This window comes from Monodelphis domestica, chromosome 5 (assembly GCF_027887165.1).
Source record: "Monodelphis domestica isolate mMonDom1 chromosome 5, mMonDom1.pri, whole genome shotgun sequence".
Taxonomy (NCBI): domain Eukaryota; kingdom Metazoa; phylum Chordata; class Mammalia; order Didelphimorphia; family Didelphidae; genus Monodelphis; species Monodelphis domestica.
Genome location: NC_077231.1, coordinates 296664381 through 296690166, shown reverse-complemented (window position 1 = coordinate 296690166; position 25786 = coordinate 296664381). Strand labels below are relative to the sequence as shown.

Sequence of the window (25786 nt, the reverse complement as noted above, 5' to 3'; positions counted from 1 at the left end):
AGTGCCGTGGGGCAAGTGAATGCTCTTTTGGGGCTAAAGGATCACCAGGCAGAGCTGGGATAAGGAGAGGCGTGTGTGTCCACACACATCACACACTGCTCCCTTTAGGGTCCCTGCTGTCCATGGGCAGCCTGAGCATTACTGGACTATGGGGCCTCGAGGGGCAGCATTCTGGCATTAGTGGCCCCCCACAATCTCGGGGTTGTTCCCAATGTGCCAACCTAACCAGTGATATTCCTGATCTTGGTCTTCATTTTGGCTTTAAAACATCCTTCCCCCTCCCCGTTATATTGCTGCTAAGCCACAGGAATGGAGAATGGGTCCCTTATTTTGCTTTTACCTTCTGAAAACAGCTCATTCCTGTCCATTTGTATTGAGAAAGTAACAATTCCCTAAAAAGCGTCCGGCAACAATCGCACGTATCGCAGTGAAGACCCAGGCTGGTTTGGCCCTGGGGCTCCCCTCTCTCCCCGTGTTCACCCGGGAGGGTGGGTGCTGGGCGACTGGAGAAATTAATGAAGGGGGGAGGGGAGAGGAGGCCCAATTAGGGCAGATGAGGCAGATTTCACGAGTAAAGAGTAAAATTAAGATTCAAAAAATATTTTTAACTTTTGCACTACAACTGTATTTTGGACGGAAGGTGGGAGGGGGTGAGGGAATCCTTTGGGATCCAAAGGCCAAATACAGATTAACGTCCGCATCCTGCGGTCACGTGTTTGGGGAGGCGAAAAGTCCTGTGGAACTCTACGGAACAGCGGAGTGGAAGCCTCAGATGTGTCTGTGAGGAGCGGCCCCCTCCCCCCCAAGAAAGAGCCCGAGTTCCTCGGCCCGAGGGTGTAGCCTTTTTTAATAGCTTTTTATTAGCACAGTAACAAATGCAGACTCAAGTAGCCCACAACATAGAACCAACCAATCCACCGAGTGACTCCTAGTCCACGCCTTACAGTTAAACAGCTTAAGGTATTTCACTACAGGTTTCTCCAAGCCCGGTGCCCACCTCTCCTCTCCTCACACGAACGCAGATCGGCTACAAAATAAAATAGGGTCACGACTCATGGCCTCGATGGCGCCAGGGCTCCCCTCGTCCATAGTCTATACCATGAGATGACGCTCTCTAAACAGGAATTGTTAAATAGCAACGTTCCCTCTCGGGGGAAAACCAACATCTTTTTACAAAAAAAGAAAGAAAAGGAAGGAAAAAAGGCAGTCGCGGAAGGACGGGCCCTACATGGCGTGCGCACCTGTACAAAGGAAGCTGTTTGTGTTCATCTTTACACATCGCAAGCAACAGAACCCCAACGTCTAAGCGTGCACTCCGCACTCTATCTGAGCTAAGATGGCGCAGCTATGGACAGTCTTCGAGATGCTACCCCCAATTCTAACTGTCTACTGTAGCAAGATACCTTAAGTGACAACAACAAAATCTTAGGAAGAAATAAAAGACTGAATAAAATCTGTTATAGAAATACCCTCCTCTTCTCCAGCCCCGCCCGCCCCCCACCCCTTCAAAATCATCAGCAGCTCTTTCCGTCCCAGACAGAGAACGTCCGTCCGTCCGCGGAGGCCCCGCCCGTCTAGGTCGCGTATCTCTTGGTCCACTGCCGGGCCATTCTGTCGTGTTCCGCTCTGTTGGTCATGTACTGAGTGGCGATGCTGCCCACCAGGGGGTCCGCTGCAAGGCAAGCACAGGGAGGGTTAGCGAGGAGGCTGGCAGATGGCAGAGCCAAAGGCTCCGCCTCTGGGAAGCGCCTGGCACCGTCCTGGCACGAATGGGCGCTGGTTCCCTTCTGCTCCTGCCCTCCTTAAAACGGGCTTCGGCCGAGCTCCTGGGCTCAGGGGCCAGAACGCAGGCCTGGAGGCGAGGTCCTGACCCGGCCGAGTGCCTGGGCGCCGAGACCCCGTCCGGATTCTAGGGCTCAAACCCAGAAACAACCCCCCAGCCGTGTTCGCCGCCCAGGAGTCCGGCTCGGGTGGAGCTGGCGGGCTCCCAAGGGGCCGCTCCCCGCCCTTCCTGGACGCACCGGAAGTCGGGACGTCCCGGGAGGCCCCGGAGCCGGGCCGCCACCCCTCGGGGAAAGCAGAGCCTTTATAGGCAGTTCTGTTGGTCTGGCCAAACCGAGACGGCAAAAAGCGCAGCTCAAAGCCAGCACAGGGCAAGGGAGGAGGCGCCACACCCGGCCGCACTGGCAGGGGCGGGAGGGCGCAGAGGGAGCCCGCCAAGGCCTTACCAGGGTTGCAGTCGGTGAGCAGGGAGCAGATGGAGAGCAGCACTTTGGAGATGGTGAGGGCCGGGCTCCAGTTGTCCTTCAGGATGTCCAGGCAGATCACGCCCTGGCTGTTGATGTTACAGTGGTAGATCCGCGTCCGGAACGTCACCTGCGGAGACAAGGAGCCCTGAGGCGGCCTCCCCGCGGCCCGCAGCTCGCAGCTCGGGCGGCCTGCAGAGGCGCAGAGCGGGCCGAGGCTCCGGCGCGGCTCTCTGCTGACCTCTGGTGTTGGTCGGCGACATGACATTCCTCCAGACAGCCAAAGCCTGGGCTCGGGCGGAAGACACAGGGAGAGGCCGGGCCGGTGTCTGCGCGGCCCAGCAGATAACTCGGGAGGCCCAGCCTCTCCCCAGCCAAAGGCCTCCTGCCATGTCCGGCACAGACGGGCGGGGGGGGGGGGGGGTGCTTCCTGGCTCTCTCTGGGACGGCTCACTTAGGAAAGCGGCTGCCAGCGAGGAGCGTCTGACGGCAGCAGGGCTGCGGGCCCGAGCCCTCGGCAGGCACGAGGCCCTTCAATGGCATCGGTCCCTCCCCCGTGTGGCGGCCCGGAGGGATGTCAGAACCGGGCCGCGGGCCCAGAGGGCAAGAAGCAGCCCTGTGGGGCCCCCAAGACGCTGGGCTCAGAATGCCTGGCGGAGGGACCCCGAGTGGAGAGCCAGGGAGGGCAGGAAACGGGCATCTCTTCCACAGCTCCCAGAGGCCTTACTCACCACTGGGGGAGGGAGAAGCTCTTGGGATTTCCATTTTACAGAGGAGGAAACGGAGGCAAGGAGACGTGAAGTGACTTGCCCAGGGTCACGCAGTCATGTCTGAGGCTGCTCTCCAGCCCCAGAGGTTAAGAAGGGCGAGGATGGGAAAAGGCCGTGCAATCCAGAGCAGTCACTGGTGTCTGGGCAGTCTGGGGGCAGGCAGGGAAGGCCCCTTTTGGGCAGCGAGTGCTTTGAGCCCTCGGGTCTGGGTTCTGGGCAAGGGGTTGAGGCCAGGCAGCCGTGGGAGGCTGGGAGCAGGGTGATGGCCCAATGGGAGGCTGGAGAAGAAGCTGCATGGGTCATGGGGCCGAGGCTCAAACCCCAGCTCTGGCCCAGCCTCTGGCCGTCACTGGGCAGCCCCCATCTCTCCCAGATCCGCTCCTCGGGCTCACGGTGCGAGTCTCTTGTCCGTCCGAGGGCCCTCGCTGCCCCTGAGCGCCTGGGGTGGCCCTCCTTTGGGGCTGCTCGCAGGCTCTGGGCTCTCCCTCACAGGCTCCTCCCAGAATCCTTTTCCCTTCGTTCCGGGATTGTTTCTAAGTGGACCTGGCCTGCCCTGCTCTCCCCTCGCTCCCTTTTTCCTTCAAGTTACCTTTCACACACTATAAACAACCCCTGGAGGATTCTAGGCGTGGACTTTCAGATCTGCAGGCCGCAGGCGGAGGCCTGAGGCCACTGCCCGGAGCCCTCTCCGAGGGGAGCCCCCGGCGCACCCCGCCAGGCCGGGATCTCCTCCACGGCCCCCCCACTCCGTCTCGATGCTCTGACACCCGCCCAGTGGCCGGCCTCTCCCTGCAGGATGCTCAGGGCTGGAGACCTCCCCAGCCTCCCCAGCATGGCTTCCCCAAACACGGGAGCTGAGCTAAAACGGCAAAAGCCCCTCACTAAAGGGGCTCCTCTGGGGGGGTGGGTGTGGGGGGTCAGTCCGAGGCACCTTTTCCGCTAGGGAGGGCAGCGGTCACCTCAGAACAAAGGCCGCGAGCCCCGTTTAGAAGCAAAAGAGATTTGTTCGGCCACCGGCGTGGGGCAGAGGCAGCGCAGGGAGCCATCTCGGAGGGAGCCCTGGAGGAGGAGGACTGCCGAGCGGCTGCCTGAGCCCTTACCTTGGGGGGCTTGAAGGGATACTCTGGCGTAAAGGTGATGTCGAGGAAGAACACGCCGCCCTCATAGACGGAGCCCGGAGGCCCCAGAATCGTCGACCTCCATTCGTAGATGTTGTCGCCTTTGGGCCCGGCACTGCGGAGGAAGCACAGACAAGGTGGGGGGTGATCGGAGGGCGGCCGGCACAGCCCCCAACCCCCCCCCCCCAGCCCGGCTCAACCACAATCCTCCGGCCTCAGAGAAGGAAGGGGTGGCAAAGCCAGCGCGGCGTGGCGGGCAGAGGCTGCCAGGGACGAGGGGGAGACGCGTCCGGCCAGCTTTCTTTCCTTTCTGGGAGCACCGCCAGCCCCCCTTTGGCTCTGGCACGTCCCCATGGACGGTCTTCCAGACCCCCCAGAAGGGCAGGACGAGAGCCCACGGGGACGGGAGAGGCCCAGAAGAGCCCCAGGACCCCCGTTACTCAGACGGCTGCCCCAGGTGTCCCTGGCACTAGCTTGGGGCTCGGACGTCACTCCTGTCCCTCGGAACACCCCAAGCCCCTTCCAAGAGGGGTGCTATTCCCTGCGTTTGAGATGGGGGGGGTCTTGGGCAGCTTCTTTTTCTAATGTTCCATTTAAAAGGCATTTTGTTCTAGCCAGGAGGAGTCCCTGGGGCGAGGGGGCCGGCAGAGCGCCCCGCATCCCGGCTCCTGCCTAAGGCTGGCGCAGGCTCTCCGCAGGCCTCTCCTCCAGAGGAGAACCTCGGAAGCCCGGGGCCGGGGGTCTTCCTCTGCTGGGCCCTGAGCAGAGAAGGGGCAGATGTGGGCTCTGGGGTCCCTCCCGTCAGAGCTTCTGGGGACAAACACCTGCTGGGCGGGAGACCACCAGGCGCTCCAGCCTGCGCCACCTCTCTGGGCCTCTGGAGCTCAGGATACTTTAGGGGTGCCTTTCGCTCCAAGAGCCCCCGTTTCCGCTGGGCAACGCGGCCTCCGAGCGCCCCTGCTCCCCCAGAGGATGCGGCTCCCTTTCTGAAGCCTCCACTGGGAGGCAGACACAGCCACGTCCGATGCTCTCTCCATCTGGTTTGGGGGTCTCCTTTTCCCCCTTCAAACCTGGATTTGGGGGTCTATTCTTTGTCTCCCCCAGGGCCTAGCCAGACTCCGGATGGAGCCCTCCGTCCCCTTGGGGGGGGCAGCCCACAACGCGGCTAACACAGAACAAAAGGACAACAGAATAAGCCAATTTGAGGTTTTCCAAGTCCACAGGCCGCCTGCAGGGAGCCGGGCTATTGGAGTTTGGCTCCCAGCCCAATAAAACAAAGACTAGAGGAAGCAAGGCCTTTGGGGGGGCTGCAGGGGCCCCTCTGCTCCCCACGTTTTCACTGTCCCTGGATAGGGTTAGGGCCAGGCTGTGGAGGGCAGCGCCTCCCCCATCCTCCCGGCCTCCACACCATGAAGGAGGCCGGCCTCTTCTCCCAAAGCTGCTGGGAGGGAGCCCAAGAAGGGGCTGGGAAGGCCGAGGCTGCTGGGATCTAGGATTTAACTGGGAACCAAGAAATCAGACCCCACAAGTAGGAGCCATTTTTCAAACTTGCGATTGTGGACGAGAAGAGAACTGGTCAGTGCCCGCCGCGGGAGGGGCCTTTCCCAGGACCCCGGGCAGGTCCAACACGTCTGTGCGGGGGTCTCGGGCCTTTCTGCTCGGACCCTGATCCAGGAGAGCAGGGGCTGACCTGCTCCAAGGCTCCCGGGCTGCACGGGACCCTCTGGGCGGCCATCCTGCTCCCCCGGCTCCAAGGGCGGCTGAAGGGTTCCCCCGTCCGCTGAGAGGCTCCTCACAACCCACCCGGGACAAAGTGCTCACAGCACGAACCCACTGGGGATTCTGTTTGGTTCCGCTGGTCCTGGCCGGACAGAAGCAGCAGCGGCCAAGTGTGGGTCCAGGGACACAAGCCGAGGCTCTTCCTTCCCTGCAGGCCGTGGCCCAGTCTCTGGAAGGCCCGCCTTATGCTGCGGCACCAAGAAGGGCGCTCCAGCCGGGCCCGCCCAGGCTCCCCCCGGCCGCTCACCCAGAGCTCCGGGTCAAGCCGGGACCCCCGACCTCTTCAAGCTATTATTTGGGGCTCCCCCCAGGGTGCCCCCCTTCCGGCAGCCTGCTCCAAGTGTGCCCCAAGAGCGCCGGAGAAGTTCCGTGCAAGGCTCCGTCCGGCGGGCTCCAGGAGGATCGAGAAACCTGCCCTTTGGTTTCGGGCAGTCGCCCACCATCACGACCGCTTGGAGCCGGGCTGACGCGCTCCCAGAGCCGAGCAGGGAGGTCCCTTCCCGGGAGACGCCCCAAACCAAGAGAAATGGGGGTCCCGGGTAAGAGGGCGATTCCCGTTTTCCGACACCCTCCAGAGCGCTCACAATAGCCAAGACTGGCTGGGGAGCGCGTCTCGGCCTGGCTAGCTGCCAGTTAGGACACGGCGACCACCACAGCATCACTGGCTAAAGAGGACGGGGCAGGGCCTGGGGGGGCTCGGGCTCCCCCCTGAAGCGAATGGCGGACATGGGGTGGGGCCTCCTGGACGGAGCTCTCTGCCAACCTCTCCAGAGCCAGGAAGAGGGCCCCGAGCACGGCGGCGGCCATGGAGGCCTCCCCACGTAGGCTGCCCCAGCACCTCCGGCCATGGGCCATCCCCCCAAGGACACGGGCCCACACCCAGTCTGGGCCCCCCACGGTGAGGCCCTCCTCCCAGTAGGCCCAAGAGCGCTGTCAACCCTCCCCCCAGGACCGGCAAAGGGGGGCTCCCTCCAGTGTGGGGGTGCAGGCGGGCATCCCTTCGCCGGCTCCAGGCGATTTTGGGCAGGTTCCTGGAGGTGGTGGCAGCTGACAGGTGGGCCCCGGGGCTACCTGGGGCTGAACTAGGAACAGGAAGGAAGGGATGCCACCAAGCCCCGCAGGGAGAGGAAGGACCCGGCTGACGGACGAGGGCGCTCCGAGACCGCACAGGCACGTCTTACCCCACCAAGGCTCCCGGGATAGCCCGCGCCTCACCCGCTCGGACACTCCAAGAGAACCAGGGCCCGACAACCTCCAATGGGCACTGGGAGAGGGGCCTGACCAATGGGGGGGGCACAGACAGTGCACAAGCACCTGAAGAGCTCCAATTGGCCGTGGGCAGTTGGGAGGTCCACCAAGGGTCCAACAGGGCCTGGTCCCAGCATCCTGGGAAGCCGGGACCCCAGCACCAGCTCTCAGCCCTCTGCGGCCCCATCTCCCTATTCCAGTCCCTTCTCAGCCTCCTTATTCCCCTGCTCTAGAAGTCATGGCTCTGGGCCACGTCTACACTCTCCCTTCTCCTTTGATCCTCACCACAGGCCTGGGAGCTGGATGCTGTTGTGGACCCATCCCCCATTTTAAAGCTGAGGCAAAAGACTTAAAGGGTCTAAGATGATGCTAAAACGTGGTTCTTTTGGGCTGTGGGCCCTGGGAGCTGCCAGGTCCAGAATCATCAAGTGCTCCTTGTGGCCCAGCACTTTCCTGAAGTGTCCAGCCTTCTTCCACTTTGCTCTCTCCCTCACTTACTGGAGCATGAAGCTGCTTGGGCCTTCTCGGGCTCTCTGGTACCTCCTTGGGCCTCCTCAGGCTCTCTGGAACCTCCTTGGGCCTCCTTGGGCTCTCTGGTACCTCCTTGGACCCCCCTCAGGCTCTCTGGTACCTCCTTGGGCCTCCTCGGGCCTTCTCAGGCTCTCTGGTTCCTCCTCGGGCTCTCTGGTACCTCCTTGGGCCCCCTCAGGTTCTCTGGTACCTCCTTGGGCCTCCTCGGGCCTTCTCAGGCTCTCTGGTTCCTCTTCGGGCTCTCTGGTACCTCCTTGGGCCTCCTCAGGCTCTCTGGTACCTCCTTGGGCCTTCTCAGGCTCTCTGGTTCCTCCTCGGGCTCTCTGGTACCTCCTTGGGCCTCCTCGGGCCTTCTCAGGCTCTCTGGTTCCTCTTCGGGCTCTCTGGTACCTCCTTGGGCCTCCTCAGGCTCTCTGGTACCTCCTTGGGCCTTCTCAGGCTCTCTGGTTCCTCCTCAGGCTCTCTGGAACCTCCTTGGGCCTCCTTGGGCTCTCTGGTACCTCCTTGGACCCCCCTCAGGCTCTCTGGTACCTCCTTGGGCCTCCTTGGGCTCTCTGGTACCTCCTTGGACCCCCCTCAGGCTCTCTGGTACCTCCTTGGGCCCCCTCAGGTTCTCTGGTACCTCCTTGGGCCCCCTCAGGCTCTCTGGTACCTCCTTGGGCCTCCTCAGGCTCTCTGGAACCTCCTTGAGCCTCCTCGGGCTCTCTGGTACCTCCTTGGGCCTTCTCAGGCTCTCTGGTTCCTCCTCGGGCTCTCTGGTACCTCCTTGGGCCTTCTCAGGCTCTCTGGTTCCTCCTCAGGCTCTCTGGTACCTCCTTGGGCCTCCTCGGGCCTTCTCAGGCTCTCTGGTTCCTCCTCGGGCTCTCTGGTACCTCCTTGGGCCCCCTCAGGTTCTCTGGTACCTCCTTGGGCCTCCTCGGGCCTTCTCAGGCTCTCTGGTTCCCCCTCGGACTCTCTGTACCTTGGCATTCTACTGCCAGGCATGGCTGCCCCCTGACCATTCCTCTGTGCCTCCTCAGCCACCTTCACTTTTGTAATGGCCACACGTTTCCTCCCCATCACACACGGCCTCCTCAAGGGCGGGAGAGTTGGCTCCATCGCTCCTACCAAGCAGAGCCCCAGGTCTGGTGGGGGCAGGGGGAGGACAAGGCCCGGGTCTGCCAGGGAGGGGTCCCCAAGGCCTTTCTGCCCCTGGTGGGGGGCCGTGAGCCGCACCCCATACAGGCCATGGGGCGGGGCTCTGTCGTGTCCTTCCCAATGGCTGCTCCTCCCTGCCATCCCCCCCCCCCCCCAGCAGGGCCCTTCCATCGGTTTTGGGGGAGACGCAGGAAAAGTCCATCAGGACGAGGCCTTCAGAGCCCAACTGACTGGCTTGGCTTTAGAAAACCTACAAATTCTCCAATTTTAGATACGGAAGGGGTCTCACAGATTCCGTCCCACCAGGGCTCCCCCAGTCCCAGGCTGAGTGTGGCACCCCCAGTCTCCCCACCTCCCCCCACAGGGACACCCCGGGGTCAGAGGTTGCCAGACACACGGGCCCGGCACAGAGAGGTTCCCCGTCCGGCCGAGGCCTTCTTGGCCATCGACATGGTCACCGGACCCAACGGAGGCCCGGGACGGGGCAGTTCTGGCCCTCGGGCCGGCTGAGAAGAGCCCGGGGCGGCAGAGGGTGCCCCGTGGGCCGGAGCCCCCAAAGGCTGCCCCAGACCCGTTAGGCCGTGAGCGCCCCCGTCACATTCACCGTCTGGACTCAGCGGCCGTTTTGCAGCGACAAAAAGAAACTGAAAAAGCAGGGCGTAGTCAGCAGGGAGAGTGAAGGGGACAGATAGACGGACACAGTCCAGCCTCCAGGTGGCTCCTCCCCCTTCACCCCAAAGGACAGAGCAGGAGTTCTACCAGGCAGAGCCTGTGTCTCCCTGGGCTGAGCCCCGCAGATGTCTTTCAGAGAACCCTGGAAATGGGGGGCTGCTGCTGCTCAACAGGGGGTGCTGGGGGAGCCTGCTGGCCCCTTCCCATGGGCTCCCCTACCAGAGGTCAGGCTTGGGGAGGCCCAAGCAGAGGGGCCACCCAATGGGGATGGGGGGGGGGGATACTGGACACTCCCCTGGGGCCAGTTATGGAGGACAGAGACTGCAGTCACTTCGGGGAAACTGAGGACAAGGCTGTTTGGAGAGTTTGGCACGGGGGATGAGGCTCTGAACCAAAGAAAGGCCAGGATGCTGGAGAGAGCAGGGAGTGGGGGGGGGGGGGGTGCAGGAGAACGAGAAGAGGGGGAAGACGGCTGGACGGACGGCCCGGGTGACCAGGAGGGTGGCTGTTGCTGGGACAAAAACAGGGAAGTCGGATGATGGGTGGGTTTGGGGGAGAACAGGCTGAGCGGGAGCAGCGGCCAGCTTGGGACATCCAGAAGGCCCGTGAAGATGACCAGACCCCAAGGTGTAGGGGTTGCCTGTGGCAGTTATTGGGGTGTCTATTGGGAAAGCATCAAGCAGAGGCCACAGCATGCGCCTGCAGAGATGAGGCGACGTATGAGAGAACGGGGTGTGAAGCCAAGAGAAGGGGGGCTCTGGGGAAAGAGGGGCTCGGCGAGGTCTGACCCCCACAGGGGGCCGAGAGGGCTTAATGAGGAGGCGTCGGCGTCCAGGGTCCGAGCCCCAGGCTGGGGTCCCTCTTCTCGGTCACTGTCAGAAACACAATTAGGGACTGAGGACACCGAAATTCCCCATTCGAGAGCTTCCAACACGGCGTCCCTGCGATAGCTGGAATCAGTCGTTAAACACTTCTTGTGCCGATGACGAGGAGGAGCTGCAAAGTCCAGGGGTCAGGACGGGCTCTGGGCCTCTGGGGCAGCCCAGGGTCCGGGAAGCGCCCCGAGGCCGGACCCGAGAAGCAGCCCTGGCTGGAGCCGGCTCAGACGCGGGGCGGGGGCCAGTCAGTGACACAAAATGGGGATGTCGGGGTGGGCCTCCCCCAAGCCCCAGGAGCCCAGGCCGGACCGGAATACAAACCTGCAGCCCCAGAGGCTTTCTGTATCCCAGGCCTGGGGAGCCCCACAGGCCTGGTCACAGGGTCAGCTCTCCAGCCACCCGACCAGAACCAGAGAAAGGAGGGAACTGGGCAGAGCCAAGGGGCCGAGACCAGGAGGACGGGCTGGATGCCCGACGCAGGCACAAACAAGGCTCTTGGGGAACCCACAGACACTGCCCATCCCCCTCCGATCTCTTCCCACCCCAGCTCTACCTCTACACCCCCAAACCTGCCCCCATCACCTCTAATCCCCCCGTCCTGCCTGAGACCCCTAAAGGGTGTAGAGCCCCCAGCCCCTTCAAACGCTGTCACCCCAGCTGGGCTGAGCCAGGTCAGGCCTGCCCCCTCCAGGCCTACCTCTGCTGGGGTGCCTGAGGGGCTCCTCCTCCTCCCTCAAGCCGGCTCTCAGAAGCCCGCGTCCACCAGGACAAAGCAGGTGATGCAGAGCTCCGGAAGGAAGGTCCGGTCACCTCAGCATGGCCACCTGGCCCGGGCCGAGCATTTCTCAGGCCTCGCGGGGCCCTGGGATACTGGCCGTCCCGCTCCCCAGGAGGCGGGAGCCCCCCCACCCCATGTCTTCTGGGGACCTCGTCACTCCCCACCAGGGCTGCGTCCTCTCCCACAAACAAAGGGCCTTTTCTCAACAATTTCCCGACACCCCAGACCGGTGGTAGAGTCCGTGGGCAGAAGGGCGGAGGCAGAACTTGGCCTGGCCCGGCCGGGGGCTCCACACATAAGAAAGGAGGCGGCCAGGATGCTTCCCCTCGGAAGCCCAAAGCAGGGCCTCCGTCAAGGCTTCCGGAGGAGGAGGCGGGCGGCCATTTCCAGACGGGGCCTCTGGTTCCGGACCTTTTTCTTCTAACTTTCATCGCCCCAAACTTCTAGAATTTCTCTCACGCCCAGCAATCTCCTCTTCCCCAACGCTTGCTCCTGTGCTGCCACTCCTGCCTACGGAGTTCCCTGGAGCTGAATGCTCGCCCCGTAGCGTGCCCCAAAGGGCCCGCGTCTGGCACGAGAGCACCCGGGGCTCCTTCACACAGGAGGCTTCGGGTGCCATTTTGCACGGCAGACTTAACGAGGACCCGAAACACGCATCTCCAAGCCCTCACCGACAGCGACGGCTCGGGCCGGGGCGCGAGGCCCGAAGGCCGGCCTAAGGAATCCATTTCTAAGGCCAGCTTCGTGCCCTTTGAGCAAGGCACTGCCTGAGCCAAATCGCCTCAATGGCTCCCCTCGATGCTGCCTGGGGTGGGCTGGACGAGAACAGGGAGACCAAAGGAAGCGTCCGGCTGGGCCTGGGGGGCCTCAGGCACTACGAGGGCCGGCGCGGAGCCCGGAGCTCACTTCCCTGCTTGGCTCTGGGCCAGGCCCGATGCTCCGGGGTATCTGGCCGCTCCCCGGGAGCAGGAGACGCTCGCTTCTTCTGACCGTCACACCATTCAGCCTCGGGCCCCGCTGCCAGGACTCGGGGGTCTTCAGAAGGCAGCAGCAGGCCCCGAGCCGGGAAAAGCGACCCCACCGAGGCTCCCTGCCATGCCAGCCCCCAGGCCCGGTCGGGCCTCCGAGGACCAGGGGAGCAGGGCGGGGGCGGGGGGAAGCTGTGCAGCGAGCCTCAAAGGATGCGAAGAAAGCAGTCTGGGAGGAAGGATGACAAAGGGGGGCGAGTGGCACGGCTCTCCAGAGCCGGGTCCCCTCTGAGGATGGAAACCTCCTTCTGGAGGCCCCACACCCTTGGCGGGCCGGGCTCGCAGCCACCGCAACCGTCCAGCCGAGCGAGGCACAGACGGGAGCATTTGTGGACGAGCCTGGATTGGCTGTGGCGGCGGCAGCCTGCGCAAGGACGGGCTTCAGCAAGCGAGCCCGGCGCAGCCCTCTTCCAAACCTCGCCTACTGCCCACACTGGCCGCTCCATCCGGCTTCCTCTCGGGCCGGCCAGGGGAGATTCCGTGAGGACGGCGGCTCCGCTAGGGCTGAGGCCGGCCTGCCCCACATGGCTGTGCTGGTGGCGGGCGCCTAACGCAGCAGAGGACCTTCCCTTGGGAGGCCCCCGGCGCCTCTGGGCTCGCTTTCTAGCAGCACCCCTAAGCGTGGGGGCACCTGTTTTGCCCCCCAGATGAATAACGGGGGGGGGGGCACAGAAACCCAAGAGCCTCCCCCAGATCCTGATCCTGGGCCCTCCCTTGGCTCTGTTGGGCCCTTCGAGGACCCCCGGATGCTCCTCTACCAGGACGTTCCTGTGTTTTCACGGAGGTTTTCCAGTGTGATCCATCGGACATCCGGCAGCTTCTGAGAGAACCTTTGCTTGTTTGAAGGCTTCTGTCCTGAGCCATCTGGGCAGTCACCGGGCCTCGCTTTGGCCTAAAGCCCGAGAGGACCGCTCGGAGACGTGCCCTTTCTTTCCGCTTTAATCTCTTTCCCTTTGCAAGCGGGTCTCAATTGTTTGCCTTCCTGGGAGAGCCTCGTGGTCGGAAGGTTCCCCGGCCTGGAAACCCCAGTCCTGCGGTCCTCTTGGGAGCCCCTCCAGCGCCCCCCGGCCTTTCTCACTGGGCCGGCCTGCCTTCTTGTGGCGATATCTCGAATTCTGTTTGGATTGCTGATCCCGTAATGGAGATTCGCTGGGGAAAATCTGGGGGGATGGGAACCCAGAGGAAATCCACGGGGCTCTCCAAGGCGCTCGGAGGTTGCCGACGGCACAAGAACTCGTGGAGAAACAGGGCAGGTCCTGGGTGGGAAGGGCCCCGAGCCTCTGTCCAGCCCCCGGTGGAGGCCATCTGCCCCGAGGCCATCACAGAGAATCTGCATCCAGAACCCCTTGACTCTCCCTTGTTCTAGAAAGCTCTGCAGGGACCGGGCTTGCCTCCTGCCATAGGAAGCCCGATTTCCTTCGCCATTTTTTGGGTTAAGGAAACAAGGACCAAGATAGGTCCTTTGTGGGGGCCAGCAAGAAGCCCCCTGTGGGCTGGGAGAAGCACCCCAAAGGGAGGAGGAGGGCGCCGCCTGCACTGAAGATGAGAGAACATCCGGCAGGCCGGGACTCCCCTGCTACCTTCCAGTCCAATGCGGGGATGTGTGGGACTTCCCAGCCAGAGTAAAGGGTCTTCTGGGGAGGGATCCCCCTGGAGCTCCTGGCCAGGAGGGCAGGCAGGAGGCCCCCCGCCCCCTCTCACCGGTGCTGGGGAGCCCGGGCCGGCCCGCTCTCAGGTGCGGCCAGAGGGAGTCCCCGGGCCGAGCAGACCCGGCGCCCCCGACTCCTTGAGGCCCAGAAGGGCTGGGGATGGACTAGGGAAAGGCCCGAGCAGCTTCCGTGTCCAGAGAGCTCAACGGGCACTCGGGAAGACTGAACAAAAGGGAAAAGCAGCTTCTGTTCTGACTGGGAGGGAGGGCCCGGCGGACGGGGGCTCCGGAGGAACATCGTCACAACGTGTGGCCACCTGCCAGGGGGAGTCGGGGCTCGGGGCCTTCCCCGCCGTCCCCAGTGCTCAGAATCCCACCAGTGGAAGGCCACTCGCTCCCTTTTCTCACCAACCGGCGGAGGGTGGGACGGCCCGATGTACCCTGTCATGAGAGGGAGCAGCCACTGGCCAGAAGGCCAAACACGAGGGGAAGAGCGAACGGTGGGCCGAACGTCCACACTGGCTAATCAACGCCCAAGGGCTCTGCAAGGGCGGACGCTGAAGAAGCCCCTGGCGCGAGTGGCCAGAGCGCCCGTCCTCTTCTCCCGCGCCCGAGACTCTTCTGGGCGGCCGTATCCCGAGGGGGCTCCCCGGTGGGCCTCCCGGGGCCGCGCCTGCGGAAGATAACCGGCCAGCCGGCAGGTGGCGGCCCTGCGGCTGGGCCCAATGCAGGAGGCCCGCGCCGTGCTCCGGCACAGCCCGACGCGGAGGTCTCGGCCTCATCCGGAAGCTTGCTGCCGCGTTTCTCTTCAGCATTTACACCAGCACGATTTGGGGGATCACGCATCTTACTTGGGGCGCTCAGCAAAGCCTGGGACGTCCCCCTCCTGGACAAGAGTGCAGGGAGCCCTTCTGCCAGCAGATGGCGACGGTGTGACAAAGCCTGGAAGGCTCCTCCGCAGGAGGAGCGCCCGGCAGGAGGCTCTCTGAAGACGCCTCCCCAGACAGTGAGTGGAGCCTTGGGTGGGGCCCCCGCTGCGGCATTCAAGGCTGCTGCTCCTCCTTCAGACAGCGGTGCTAGTTGGGGAAGCCCTTCGACCATTCCGGCTCTGGGCATCTCTCAAGGGCGCTTCGGGCACGTTTCAGGGACAAGCGCCAAAGGGTCCGGCCCGTCTACGCTCGGGCAGAGCCGCCCCGGACCCTCTCGGGCAGGCGGCCTCCTCACACTGAAGTCCACCAACACCTCCGAGGCTGGACGCGCTCTGCGGGCGTCCAAACAGGGACCTCCCGTGTCTAGACCCGGCTGTCCCCCGGCCCTTCGGTGTGGCGGCCCAGGCGGAGAGCCCGGGGGTCCTGGGTTCAGATGGGCCTCAGACACTTCCTGCCCCCGGGGGACGCTGGCAGATCTTGAGCCCCACAGCTGAGCTCAGGGCCCCAAAACCAGAGGCCCCGGAGGAAGCCGGGAGGAGGGAGGCCCCGAGCTGCTCGAAACACAAAGTCCGTCTTCTGAGAAGAAACAGGGCCTCGACCCGGACCCAGACCGCGCTGCTCCAGCCACTGGGTCCTCGGCACCGGCCCACGGCCAGGAAAAGCGCCCCAGCACGGAGGGGAGCTCGGCAGGGGGCTGGTGAGTGCGGCGGGGCACCCGCAGCAGGAGGCCGGCCGCTGGCCAGGGGGCGGCCTTTAAACCCCAGTGACGTCTCCCTCCGCAGACCCCCGGCCGCACACCCCACCATCCTGTTGGGGGCACCGTTGTGCCTTCGATCCCCAGTGAGGCCCCCCCAAGATGCCCGAGGCCACGAGGTGGAGGCAGCCTCCCCAGAATGGCTAAAACAATTCCAAACAAAATCTTTCATGAAGACAATCGCTTCCCTCAGTCAGAATGTTAAAAAAGAAGGGAAAGACCCTGAACCTCGCATGGGGGCCTCCCCAGCGGCTACAACCCCTGGCAGGAACTGACAGGAACGAAACACAGATTCGAACTCACATCCACAGCCCAGAGCCTGGACCTGTGGGCTGGCGCGGGGTCAGGGAGTCAGGGGAGGGGACACACTGACCTGCAGTTGGGAGGTGGGTCTAACGTGATGTCGGCCAGTTCCTTCTGAATCCTAAGCCGGAGGGCGAGAGAAAGAAAAGGGGGTCAGTGTGCGGCGAAGGCCGCGGCAACACACACACAGACACACACAGACACGGACACAGGCAGACACACAGAGACACACAGACACATGCACCAGACATAGACAGACAGTTACACAGACACACACACACACATGCAGACACACAGGTGCAGACAAGATGGACACACGCACAGACACACGGGCACAGACAGACGGACACACGCACAGACACACACAGACACACGCACAGACACACACACACACACACAGACACACGCACAGACACACACACACACACACAGACATAGACAGACGCGCAGGCCCCGGGCAGGAGGCTCTCCCTCACCACCCTGGGCTATCCAATCCACCTCTTCTTGTCCCCCTGGCAGGGGAGGCACATCCTGAACCCCACAGAGCCCCCTTTACAGACGCTCCCCACGAGAGCGGCTCGCTGTCCCCGCTAGGCCCAACAGAGCAGCCCCCTTCATATTCACATCTTCTCCAGGAAAAAGGCCCGCGAGCCCCAAACGTCAGCCTCGGCAGGCGCCCGCTGGGTCACGCTTCAGGGCTCTCCCACCTCGCCTCGCTGGTCCTCGGAATTCTGGATGTCTGATAGGCCCAGACCCCGGCTGTGCCCCCCTCCCTCACCGCCCCCCGAACTTCCCTTCATAGTGGGGAGCCTAAAAGACCACCCCAAGGCCCCAGGCGGGGAGTCCCTGGGTGCGCGGAGGCGCAGAGATGAGAGAGGAGGAGCAGGGCCCGGCCTGGCCCCTCCTGACACAGCCCCCGCCCCCCAAGCCTCCTCTCCGTGGCTCCGTCAAGGCTGCTGGACGGGCTGCAAAGGTCCTGGCTGGCTCTGCCCGCTGATCTGGGAGGAGCTGGTGGCTCAGTGGACAGCGAGGCCTCCTGGAGGCGGAGGGCCAGGCTGGGGGACCCTGGGCGAGTCACCTAACCGCCTAGCCCCTGGCAGCTCTTCTGCTCCAGGACTCCTATTTAATACTAAAACAGGGCCAGAGGGGACCCAGGCTCTTATAAAGACCTCCATTCTGTCCGCGCCCCCCTGGCCCCCCCCCCCCCCCCCCGCCTGGAGGAAAGAAGATCTGAGTTCAAATTCAGCTTCAGATACTTCCAGGGATAACCCTGGGCACGTCTTCTGCTGTCTGCCTCACTTTTCCCAACTGTAAAATAAGAGCTCAGCCTCCCCTGAGAGAACACGAGGGAGCCCCCCCTCCCCCAGGCGTCACCTTGGGACAATGACTGAACCAGAGAAGCAGCCCCAGCTCCTGCCCCCAACACCCCAAGAGCCCTTCCCTCCTCTCAGAGGAATGGCTTGTAATCCCCTCCCCTTTTCTGTTGTTTCCTCCCTGAACCCGAGAACAGGGTTGGGGGGCAGAGGAAGGAGGGGGGTCAGGCTGTCCCCCCCACAAGGCCTACCAGCCCGACACAAACGCTCCTGTCTCTACGTGGCCCCACACTGCGCCCCCGCCCACGTTCCAACTCCCAAGAGCACCAGTCCCGGCTGCGGGTCCTGTCAGAACCCCAGTCTCTTCACCAGCAGAAGGAGTGCTCCCTGGACTTCCCCTGCCCCAAGACCCTCACGTGGTGACAGCCCGAACACATACAAAGATACAGACAGGGCAGGGGAACACCTAGACCCGCTCCCCCCCCCCCATCGCACCCGCGGTTCCCCTCTCGGGGTCAATCACACGGTGGGGGGGGGGGGGTTGGAATGTACGGCCGCAAGGTCTGCCCCAGCCCCCACCCCCTCCCGAGCCAGCTGACACTGACACGCGCTGACATTGACTGGGGGGTGGGGGGAAGGCCGGTGGGGAGTGAAGGGGGGGGGAAGCCGGCGGGGGGGGGGGTGTCCCGGGGCCGGACGCCATCATGGCGGCGGCTGGGCCGGGGCTGGGGGGCCGAGGGGGGGTGGTATACACTGACCTGCCGGCCATGGCGCGGGCTGGCCGAGGCGGGGGCGGGGGTGACCCCCGACGTGGAGGCGGAGGGGCGGGCGTGGGCGGCCGCGGGCCCGGGGGCCCCACAGCACGGGTAGGAGCGGCGGCGGCGGCGGCGGCCTCATCCAGCGGAGGCGGCGGCGGCGGCAGCGCCGGCCCGACCCCGACCCCGACCCCGACCCCGAGCTTGAGCCCGAGCCGGAGCCCGAGCCGCCCCGCGGTCACACGGGCTGCGCGCCCCTCCTCCTCCGGCCAGCCCCGCCCCCGGCGCGCGCCCGCGCCCTCTCTGGAAGGAAGAGAAGTTGGGCGGGGCCCCTCTCCCCCCCAGCGGAGGGGCCCCGCCCCGCCCTCGCCCCCCCAGAGAAGGGGTCATGCACACGCCCAGGGGCCTGGGGGGGGTCCTCCCCTCCTTCCTCAGCCCCAGGCCTCGTGGTCCCTCCTCTGACCAGGCTGAGGGCTGCAGGGGTCTCAGAGAAGGCTGGTGCCCAGCCTCCTGGCCTCCAGGGAGCCCAGCCTCGGGCTAGGAGGGACATGGGGGGGGGGTTGGCGAGGGGGGCTTGGGAGGGTCGTCCAAGGTGACACCGGGGTCTCCTCGCCAGGCCTCCCCCCACAGTGCCTCAAAGCCCTTTCTCCAGCCAGGGTCCGAGCGGCGGGTCCAATAGGGGGCTCTGCTGAAACGTCCTGTCCAGAGACAGCGGCCGGGGCGGCCCCCCGCCAGGCACCCCAGTTCTCTGGGCCTCCTTTGCGGAGGAGGAAACTGAGTCGCTGGAGTTTCTTCCTACTGGCCTTCCCGAGCAAATACCCCAATCCAAACCCGGAGCCCTTCCTTTCTATTGGTCGCTTCCTTTGTCTGCTGGCTAACCAGACTGTTACATAAGCAACGGGAACAGAAAGCTCCACTCAGGACCGGGCTTACCGGCACGGGCCACCTTCCCTTCACAGAGAGCCCCCCTCCCGGACCAAGCTGGGGACCCATTTACAGATGGGGAAACTGAGCCCAGAGACAGGGATTTCATGGGGGGGGGCAGCTGGGTGGCTCGGAGAGGTCCTGGGTTCAAATGTGGCCTCAGACACTCCCTGGCTGGGTGACCCTGGGCGCATCCCGCCTTGGAACCAATACACAGGACTGACTCCAAGACAGACGGGAAGGCTTGAAAAAAGTGAGCCCCATCCTGGAGAACGAGAGGACGGCCGGTTTGGTGATGTCCCCGAGCCCTCGGCACGTCCTGCTTCCTGGGCTAACCTCCCACCTTTCCTGACCGCCGGCCACCCTCCTCCCCGAGAACCCTTTCAACAAAGTGACCTGCCCCAAAGGCAGACCCAGGCCCGACCCCCCCTTCTCTTCCTCAGCCGTGCTTCCCCCTGGAAAAGAAAAGGGGAGGCTGGAATTTGGGGCGGCCTCCCATTGCTGACAGCCTCAGAAAGTCCTGAAGAGGCCCGCTGGTCTGGGGGTCCCTCCCGGCGCCCCCCTTTCCGGGAGCTGATGGTGTCTGCCCATAGCCGGCAGCTCTCAGAGATACTTATTGGCTTCCCCCCAGGCGCAGCCTAGACAGCTGTTGCTTTGAAGACCAAACAGCAGTCGCTGTTGCTCCTCGGCCTCTCCAGACTCCCCCCAACGCCCCTGGGCCGCCCGACAAGCTGGGCCTTGAGGAAGAGCCGGGCACCCCCAGGCCCCTCTTTCCTCTTGGGATGTGCCGGACGCCTCCCCCTCCTGAGACAGTTCGGGCAACCCTGGGCCCTCTGCCTCGGACCCTGCCTGGTGGCCAGAGCTCCATCTCCCAGAATCCAGGAACCCCCCATGCCGGGCCCTGGCACCTCCCTTTCCTCCCCCGCTTTGTCCCCCCCCCAAGGAAAGGCCCACAGCTCTGACCCTGAGCCAGCCCCGGCCCAGGACAAAATGAGGAGGTGGCGGCAGAGGCTCCCCGGGGAGGGCCACAGCTCTAGGCTTGGGGCTGGCCCACCCCCTCTCTGGACCCTCCTCCCAGGGGAGAAACCAGAGGGAGCAGCCTAGTGTTGGGGTCCCATGGCTGCCCGCCGCTGAGGCACCCCTGAAGAATGGCTTCTCCAGCCAACCGCCTCCTTCCTCATTTATTAGAGAACCCACCCCGGCCGCCTCCTCTCTCATTTTCTCCCAGGAGCGCAGCCTCCCCCAGCCCTGCCCTCCTGGCGGTCCGGGGGGGCTCACCCCTGTCTGCCTGCCCCCCCCCTCCCGGAGCGCCTGGACTACGAGCGCAGCCCAGGCCCGCAGGAGAGTGAAAGAGGGGAGAAGGAGCAAGCCAGGGGGAGCTGCAGGACCGAGAACCACACAGAGCAGCGGCAGAAACAGCCCTTCGGAGCAGAAGGCAGGACTGGGGGGAAGTGTGGAAAGGACTTCCCTGAAATGTGGGGAGCCCAGAACACCCCTTGGGGGGAGTTTCCTTCTTGACAGCTCATCTCCACCCCCTTCTCCCACTTGGGGAGGCCCTCCTTGGGGGATCCCAGGCCTCCTCTGCTCACAGGATGTGGGGACACAGCAAGAGTCCCCAATACTTCCATGCAACAGGTGAAGGGGAAGGAGGGTCACATTGTCCCCTCTGGGCAGAGGGCTGGCAGGGCATCTCTCCCGGGGCCCCTTCTCCCCCCTCCCCCCTCCGGCTGCTCCAAGGGGGGTCACCGAGGAGGCCCAGGAAGCCTGAGCAGGTGAAGGGGGTCAGGAGGGAAAACAGGGCCAGACCTGGGGGAGGGGTCGACAGTGAGAAGCCTGGGGGGGAAGGGGGGGCTCAGGGGGGCGACAGCGGCTGGCCTGGGGGGAGGGGGAGAAGGGGGGCCAGGGCCAGGCCTGTGTCGGGGGCAGGGTCCGGCACCCACCTCTTGGCGCTGGTGGACAGGAGTTTGGAGTTCTTGCTCATGCTGACTTTGCTCTCCTTCTTCTTGGGGGTGCTGTGGCTCTCTTTCTCGGTCTGTTGGTTGGAAGATGAGGATGAAGTGGAACTGGTGCTGGCTCTCGAATCGTCATCCGACATAGCGAACCCCCCCACCCCCACCCCACCAACAATCCCTGCGGGAGACAGAGAAAAGACAAACCATCCAGTGAGTACGGCCCGGGAGCCTGCCCCCCCGAGCGGGCTCGTCCAGGGGGCCCCGCCTGCACCCCTCTTCTCGGGAAGTTCTCCCTCCTTAGGCCCCCAGCCCCCAGCCCCCAGCCGTCACGTCCAGGCAAAGAGGAGGCTTTAAATGCCTCGCCCGGCAGGCAGGAGGCGGCGGGTGGGCAGCTGGGGGGAGGGGGATGGCGGAGAAGGGGATGGAGGGGAAGGGGGGGGGTCACCGAACACGGAAACAGCCCGCATGGGGAGAGCGGAGTTTGGAGGGGGGGGCGGCACAGTGCCTGGGGTGGGGGAGGGGAAAGAGCCGCCGGGCTGGCTGTCCTCGGAACCCCACAAACTACGCCCCCACCCCCCCAAAGTCGGGGGGGTAGGGCTATGGGGGATCACGGCCCCGCAGGAGAGCAAGCACAATGTGCCCGCAGCACGGCAAGGATGGACGAGCGCCCGGCTCTCGGCCGGGCGACAATGCCCCGCGCCCCTGCCCAGGCCGAGCCGGGCAGCCCGGGGGGCCGCGGCGTGGGGGAGGGGGGTCTCCCCGGTCCCGTACCTCGCTCGCTCTTTGTGTCTGGCTCCTCGGGGCCGGGGCCGCCGCCTGGGCCGCCTGCGCCGCTGCCGCTGCCGCCGCCGAGGCTGCTGCTGCTGCTCCTCCCGCCGCCGCCGCTCCTCCTCCCGCCGCCGCTGCTGCTGCTGCTGCCGCCGCTGGGGCCGCCGGGGCTGCGGCGGCGGCTGGGCCTGGCCACTCGTGTCTCTCCCTCGCCGGAGAGAAGCGGAAGTGCTGCAACAGCAACTATTAACCAGGCAATGGCTTCCCTCGGCCACACTCCGCGCGCGCACTCACACTCACGCGCGCGCGGCCCCGCGCGGCCGAGCCCCCCGCCCCCCGCCGAGCGCCTCCGGGAGGGGAGGGGAGGGGCAGCGGCCACAGCCCCAGGGGCCACCTCGGGCCCAAGCGGCTGGGCCCCCGCGGCTGCTACCCACGGCTGTCCGCAGCCCCAGGAGCGAGCCCTGGGGGGCTTCCCGGGAGCCCCGAGTGACCCCAGCGCCGGCGTGTGTGCGGGGATGGACAGACTGACTGACAGACGGGGACCACAGGGAGAGCCACAGGCCATGGTCAGACACAGGCTACGAGGGGCTGGCCGACGACCACTGGGGACCCACAGGACGGAGGCTGGCATGGAGGGCGCCCAGCGCCCTATTCCTTGGGAGGGTTGGTCGGTTGGGAAGGGAATTGGGCAGAAAGTTCTTGAGTGACAGTTTGGCCGGACCGAGTGCGGTGGAAGTAAATGGTCGTCGCCATCGGGGTGGAGAGCCGTCCCCTCGCCCCCTCCCCCCGCGGGCTCTGTTGACAACAAGCAGGGAGCCTTTGGGAGGCATCTAGCCGAGCATCGTGGGGTCTCGGGGGACCCTGGGCCCGTCGAGGCCACGCTCTGAGGACAATGGGGGACGCCTCCAGCGGGGGCCACTAAGTGATCGCCTTGGACGGGCCATCATTTCCCATGGCAACCGGGGCTCCGGTTAGCCAGCACCGGCCATCTTCGGGACATGCAGCTCCGCGGCAGACCCCGGGCCAGGACCAGGCTGCGTCCTCGCCCCAGGGGACCGCAGGGGATGGCCTGGGACGGACCCAAAGGAAAGCCCCGCCCGGCCTCCATCCGGCCCTTTCCGGGCCCCTGGCAGGGACCTCCAGGAGGTCAAGCCCAGGGCCGGGCTGCAGGCACTGCTTCAGCGGAGACTGCAAGGTGTCCGGTCCTGGGAGAGACCCCTCCCTGCGGCCGGCCTGCTCCTCGAGGTCTGGGGGCCTGTGGAGGCTGTCCTGAGCTTCCCCACGATGCAGCCATGCTTGTGGAGGCTTTCAAAAGACCAGGATCCCATTCGCGGAGAGGAGGATCGCGGCTTGGATGGGGGACTAAGTCCCGTGTCCGGTCACTTTACAAAGAGGCTGAGGCTAACAGACCGACATTGGCCTTGGAGACCCGCATTCAAACACTCCCCTGTGCCCCAGGCCAGGCACTTAACCCCAAGCCAGCGGCAAACAGTCCGGAGGCCTGTGGCACTCCCCAGTGTGGCCAGATCAGCCTAAAATGGCAATATTGAATAGGATAAAATAAAAGAGGATAAAACAGGTCATACTGTGGTTCTCTGCGTCGGTGGGAGAGCAGCAGACATTCTTCTGGGTGCTTTAGGCACCTCTTTCTACTCGGTGGGATGCCACTGCTCCAGGGAGGGGGCCCCGATGGGCATGGCCATTGGAGGGCCCTTGGGCTCCGTGGAGGCCCGAGTCTGCCTCTGGGCTTCTTTCCCACCTCCAGCTCCCTTCTCAGCGCCTTCTGGTCCCACAGGACCCTTGGCTTGCCTTTTTCAGGGTTCTCCGGGAGCCGGTGGCTGTTCTTCATCCTCACTTGTTCCTGAGCCCTCCAGAGCTTCTGGGAAGTGTGGACGTCTGTCTCCCCCTGGGCTTTGGGGTTTTCTTCCTCCTGTGTGGTCCTCCTTGGCAGGACTACCTCAACATCCCGGGGGCCCGGAGAACCCCAACCCCCCCCCCCCCCCCCCCCCCCCGCCAGGTCGTGGGTCTCCTCTTCTTTCCTCTCCCCTCAGGGATGTTATGTCGTTATCCCGGGGATTCCTGAGTTCCAATCCAGTATTTCCGCCTGTTGGCTGGACCCTTCTGGGGGTGATTCCGTCGACCTTTCATAATCGACATGTCCCAAACAAGGCCTCGGTCCCTTCAGGCCCCTCTCCTCCTGTACCCCCTGTGCCTGGGGAGGACACAGCCCTTCTGGTCCCCAGGCTCCTCCCTGCACCGCATCCGGGACCACATCTTCATCTTAGCCTCTAAGGCCTCCCGCAGCAGCCTCCATCCTTCCCCCGTGCCACCCATCAGGTTCCAGAACAGATCAGGCAGAGTTTGGCACGGAAGCCCTCCCAGTCTGGCTCCAGCCTCTCTCGCTTCCTTACGGATTGCTCCTCAAATCCCCGGCTTCCCTCTGCCCTTAGCCTTCCATCCCCCAGTGTTCCTCCTCCTCGGTCCTGGTGCCCAGGCCCCCTCCAGAAGAGGCTGCTCATGATTGTCGGGCCCTCCTCCCCAATGACTGCTCGTGCCTCTAGGGTTGGCCTAGGGAGACTAGAAACGCGCCACAGCCCAGGAGACCCTAGGGGGAGGCCGGCGGGGATCTGAAAGCCGAAGGCTGGTTAAATTCTCCCCCCACTCCCAAGGCCTCTGCGACTTCTCGTCCCACTGATCCCGCTGGAGGACCCTTTCAGAATAGCTTATGGCATTGGATAAAGAAGAATCCTGGAGGAAACCCCAAACTCACGGGATCTGGAAAAAGAGCCCATCCTCCAAGCCCGCCCCACTAAAAGTGTGCCTCCTCACGGGCTCCCCCCAAGCACCTGAAGTGCTCCGGGCTAGGCAGTCTCCGCAGGCCCCCCCCAGGCCCCCAGCGCAGCAGGGTCACCAAGAACAAAGCCCCATCTCCTCCCCACCTACCTGCACTCCAGAGGCCCTTTCCCCCTCCTTCTCCCTCCCCCAGAGGGACCCTCTCCCCGGAGCTTTCGCACGGCCCAGCGTGTTCCAGGATCTCCCTCTCTTACCATCATCAGATTGGGGGTCCTAAAGTCCAAGGAATCTCTCCCCTTGCCCGCCTTCCATTCGCCCGACACCGCTTTTAGGCTCTCTTCCTGCGTGCCCCTGGGTACATGATGCTCTATCCCCACTGTCCGGGGAGAATATAACATTCCACCCTAAGAATAGGAGGTCCTCAATGACATCAACAAACGGCAGAGCCCTTAGGAGGTTCTCTCGGTCACCCTCTTCCTAGGAAGAGAGGATTCTGGAGGAGCTGCGCTGAGAAAGAAAGGAGGGAGATTCTGGAGGCCTGGAGCGGCGATTCCTAGTCCCCGACACCAGCCGGGAAAGGGGGCCTTTGAAGGACCTCAGAGGCTCTCTAGTTCCAGCCCCTCATTTTACAGGTGGAAAACTAGCAAAGTCAAGTGATTGGCTCAAGATCACTTGAAAGTAATGTCAAAAGGCAGCTTTGTACGCAGGCCCCGTGACTCCAGGGTTGGTGTATTTTGTCCACTTCAGATGTGGTTTTAAGTTGTTAATCTATTTAATATTTAGAATTCCTTTTTTATTAAAATATTTATTATTTATTATTATTCGTTGGATAGTGATTGTGAGTTCAAATTCAAGCCCAGAAGCCTGTGAAATTGACTTGTTGGGTAATCTGTATTATAACTCATATATCAAACCAAAAAAAGGCCTTGAGCAAATGAACCAACTATTTTTTAGAAGCCAGATTCCAGGGATTAATGGATCGAATCATTCCTTTGATTGATTGTTTGGTTATTTAATTGCATAGTCTTTCATTCAATTATCTACTTATCTACTTTGCTATTCCATAACTTGATTTTTTTTAGAAATAGAGGGCTTTTATTTCAGTTCGCTTTGGAATAATCAAGTGTTTTGAAGAAAGGTATCCTGGGTTGGACTTAGGGTCAAGATTCATGGGTTTGAATCCTTGTTCTACAGCTGGTGGTGAAATCACTTATCTTCGAGTCTCAATTTCCTCTTGTAAAATGGAGGTAATAATATCAAGCCTATGTGGGGCTATTTTGAGAAATATTCTTTGGGAAACCTTACAGGACACTATAAAAGCCCATCATTATGATCAAAAAGATTCCCCTGAGCTTGTCACCTGGATACCAACAGATGTGAATTTCTCAGCTTTGAAAAGAACGCAGCTCGACCGTATGGGTCTTCTTTCTAGTGATAGAGACAGCCACCTCTCTGTGCTGCC

At 63.5% G+C, this 25786-nt stretch overlaps 1 protein-coding gene across 6 annotated transcripts; it reads right to left on the bottom strand.

Annotated features, from left to right (window-relative positions):
• Nucleotides 1-828: 828 nt before the first annotated feature.
• Nucleotides 829-24683, bottom strand: UBE2E1 (ubiquitin conjugating enzyme E2 E1). 6 transcript variants are annotated; one of them, XM_056800343.1, is made up of 7 exons: nucleotides 24579-24683; nucleotides 21535-21774; nucleotides 20752-20843; nucleotides 15890-15940; nucleotides 4117-4249; nucleotides 2229-2376; nucleotides 829-1672 (listed from the first exon to the last, which is right to left on the bottom strand). In XM_056800343.1, exons 1-7 carry the CDS (start codon nucleotides 24582-24584, stop codon nucleotides 1575-1577), a joined length of 768 nt encoding a protein of 255 aa, XP_056656321.1. In that variant the 5' UTR covers nucleotides 24585-24683; the 3' UTR covers nucleotides 829-1574. The 6 variants fall into 6 exon arrangements, 5 of the variants coding, with proteins under 5 accessions (XP_056656321.1, XP_056656322.1, XP_056656320.1 ...); XM_056800344.1 differs by lacking the exon at nucleotides 21535-21774 and having other exon boundaries at nucleotides 24579-24599; XM_056800342.1 differs by lacking the exon at nucleotides 24579-24683 and having other exon boundaries at nucleotides 20752-20941; nucleotides 21535-21805.
• Nucleotides 24684-25786: the final 1103 nt, after the last annotated feature.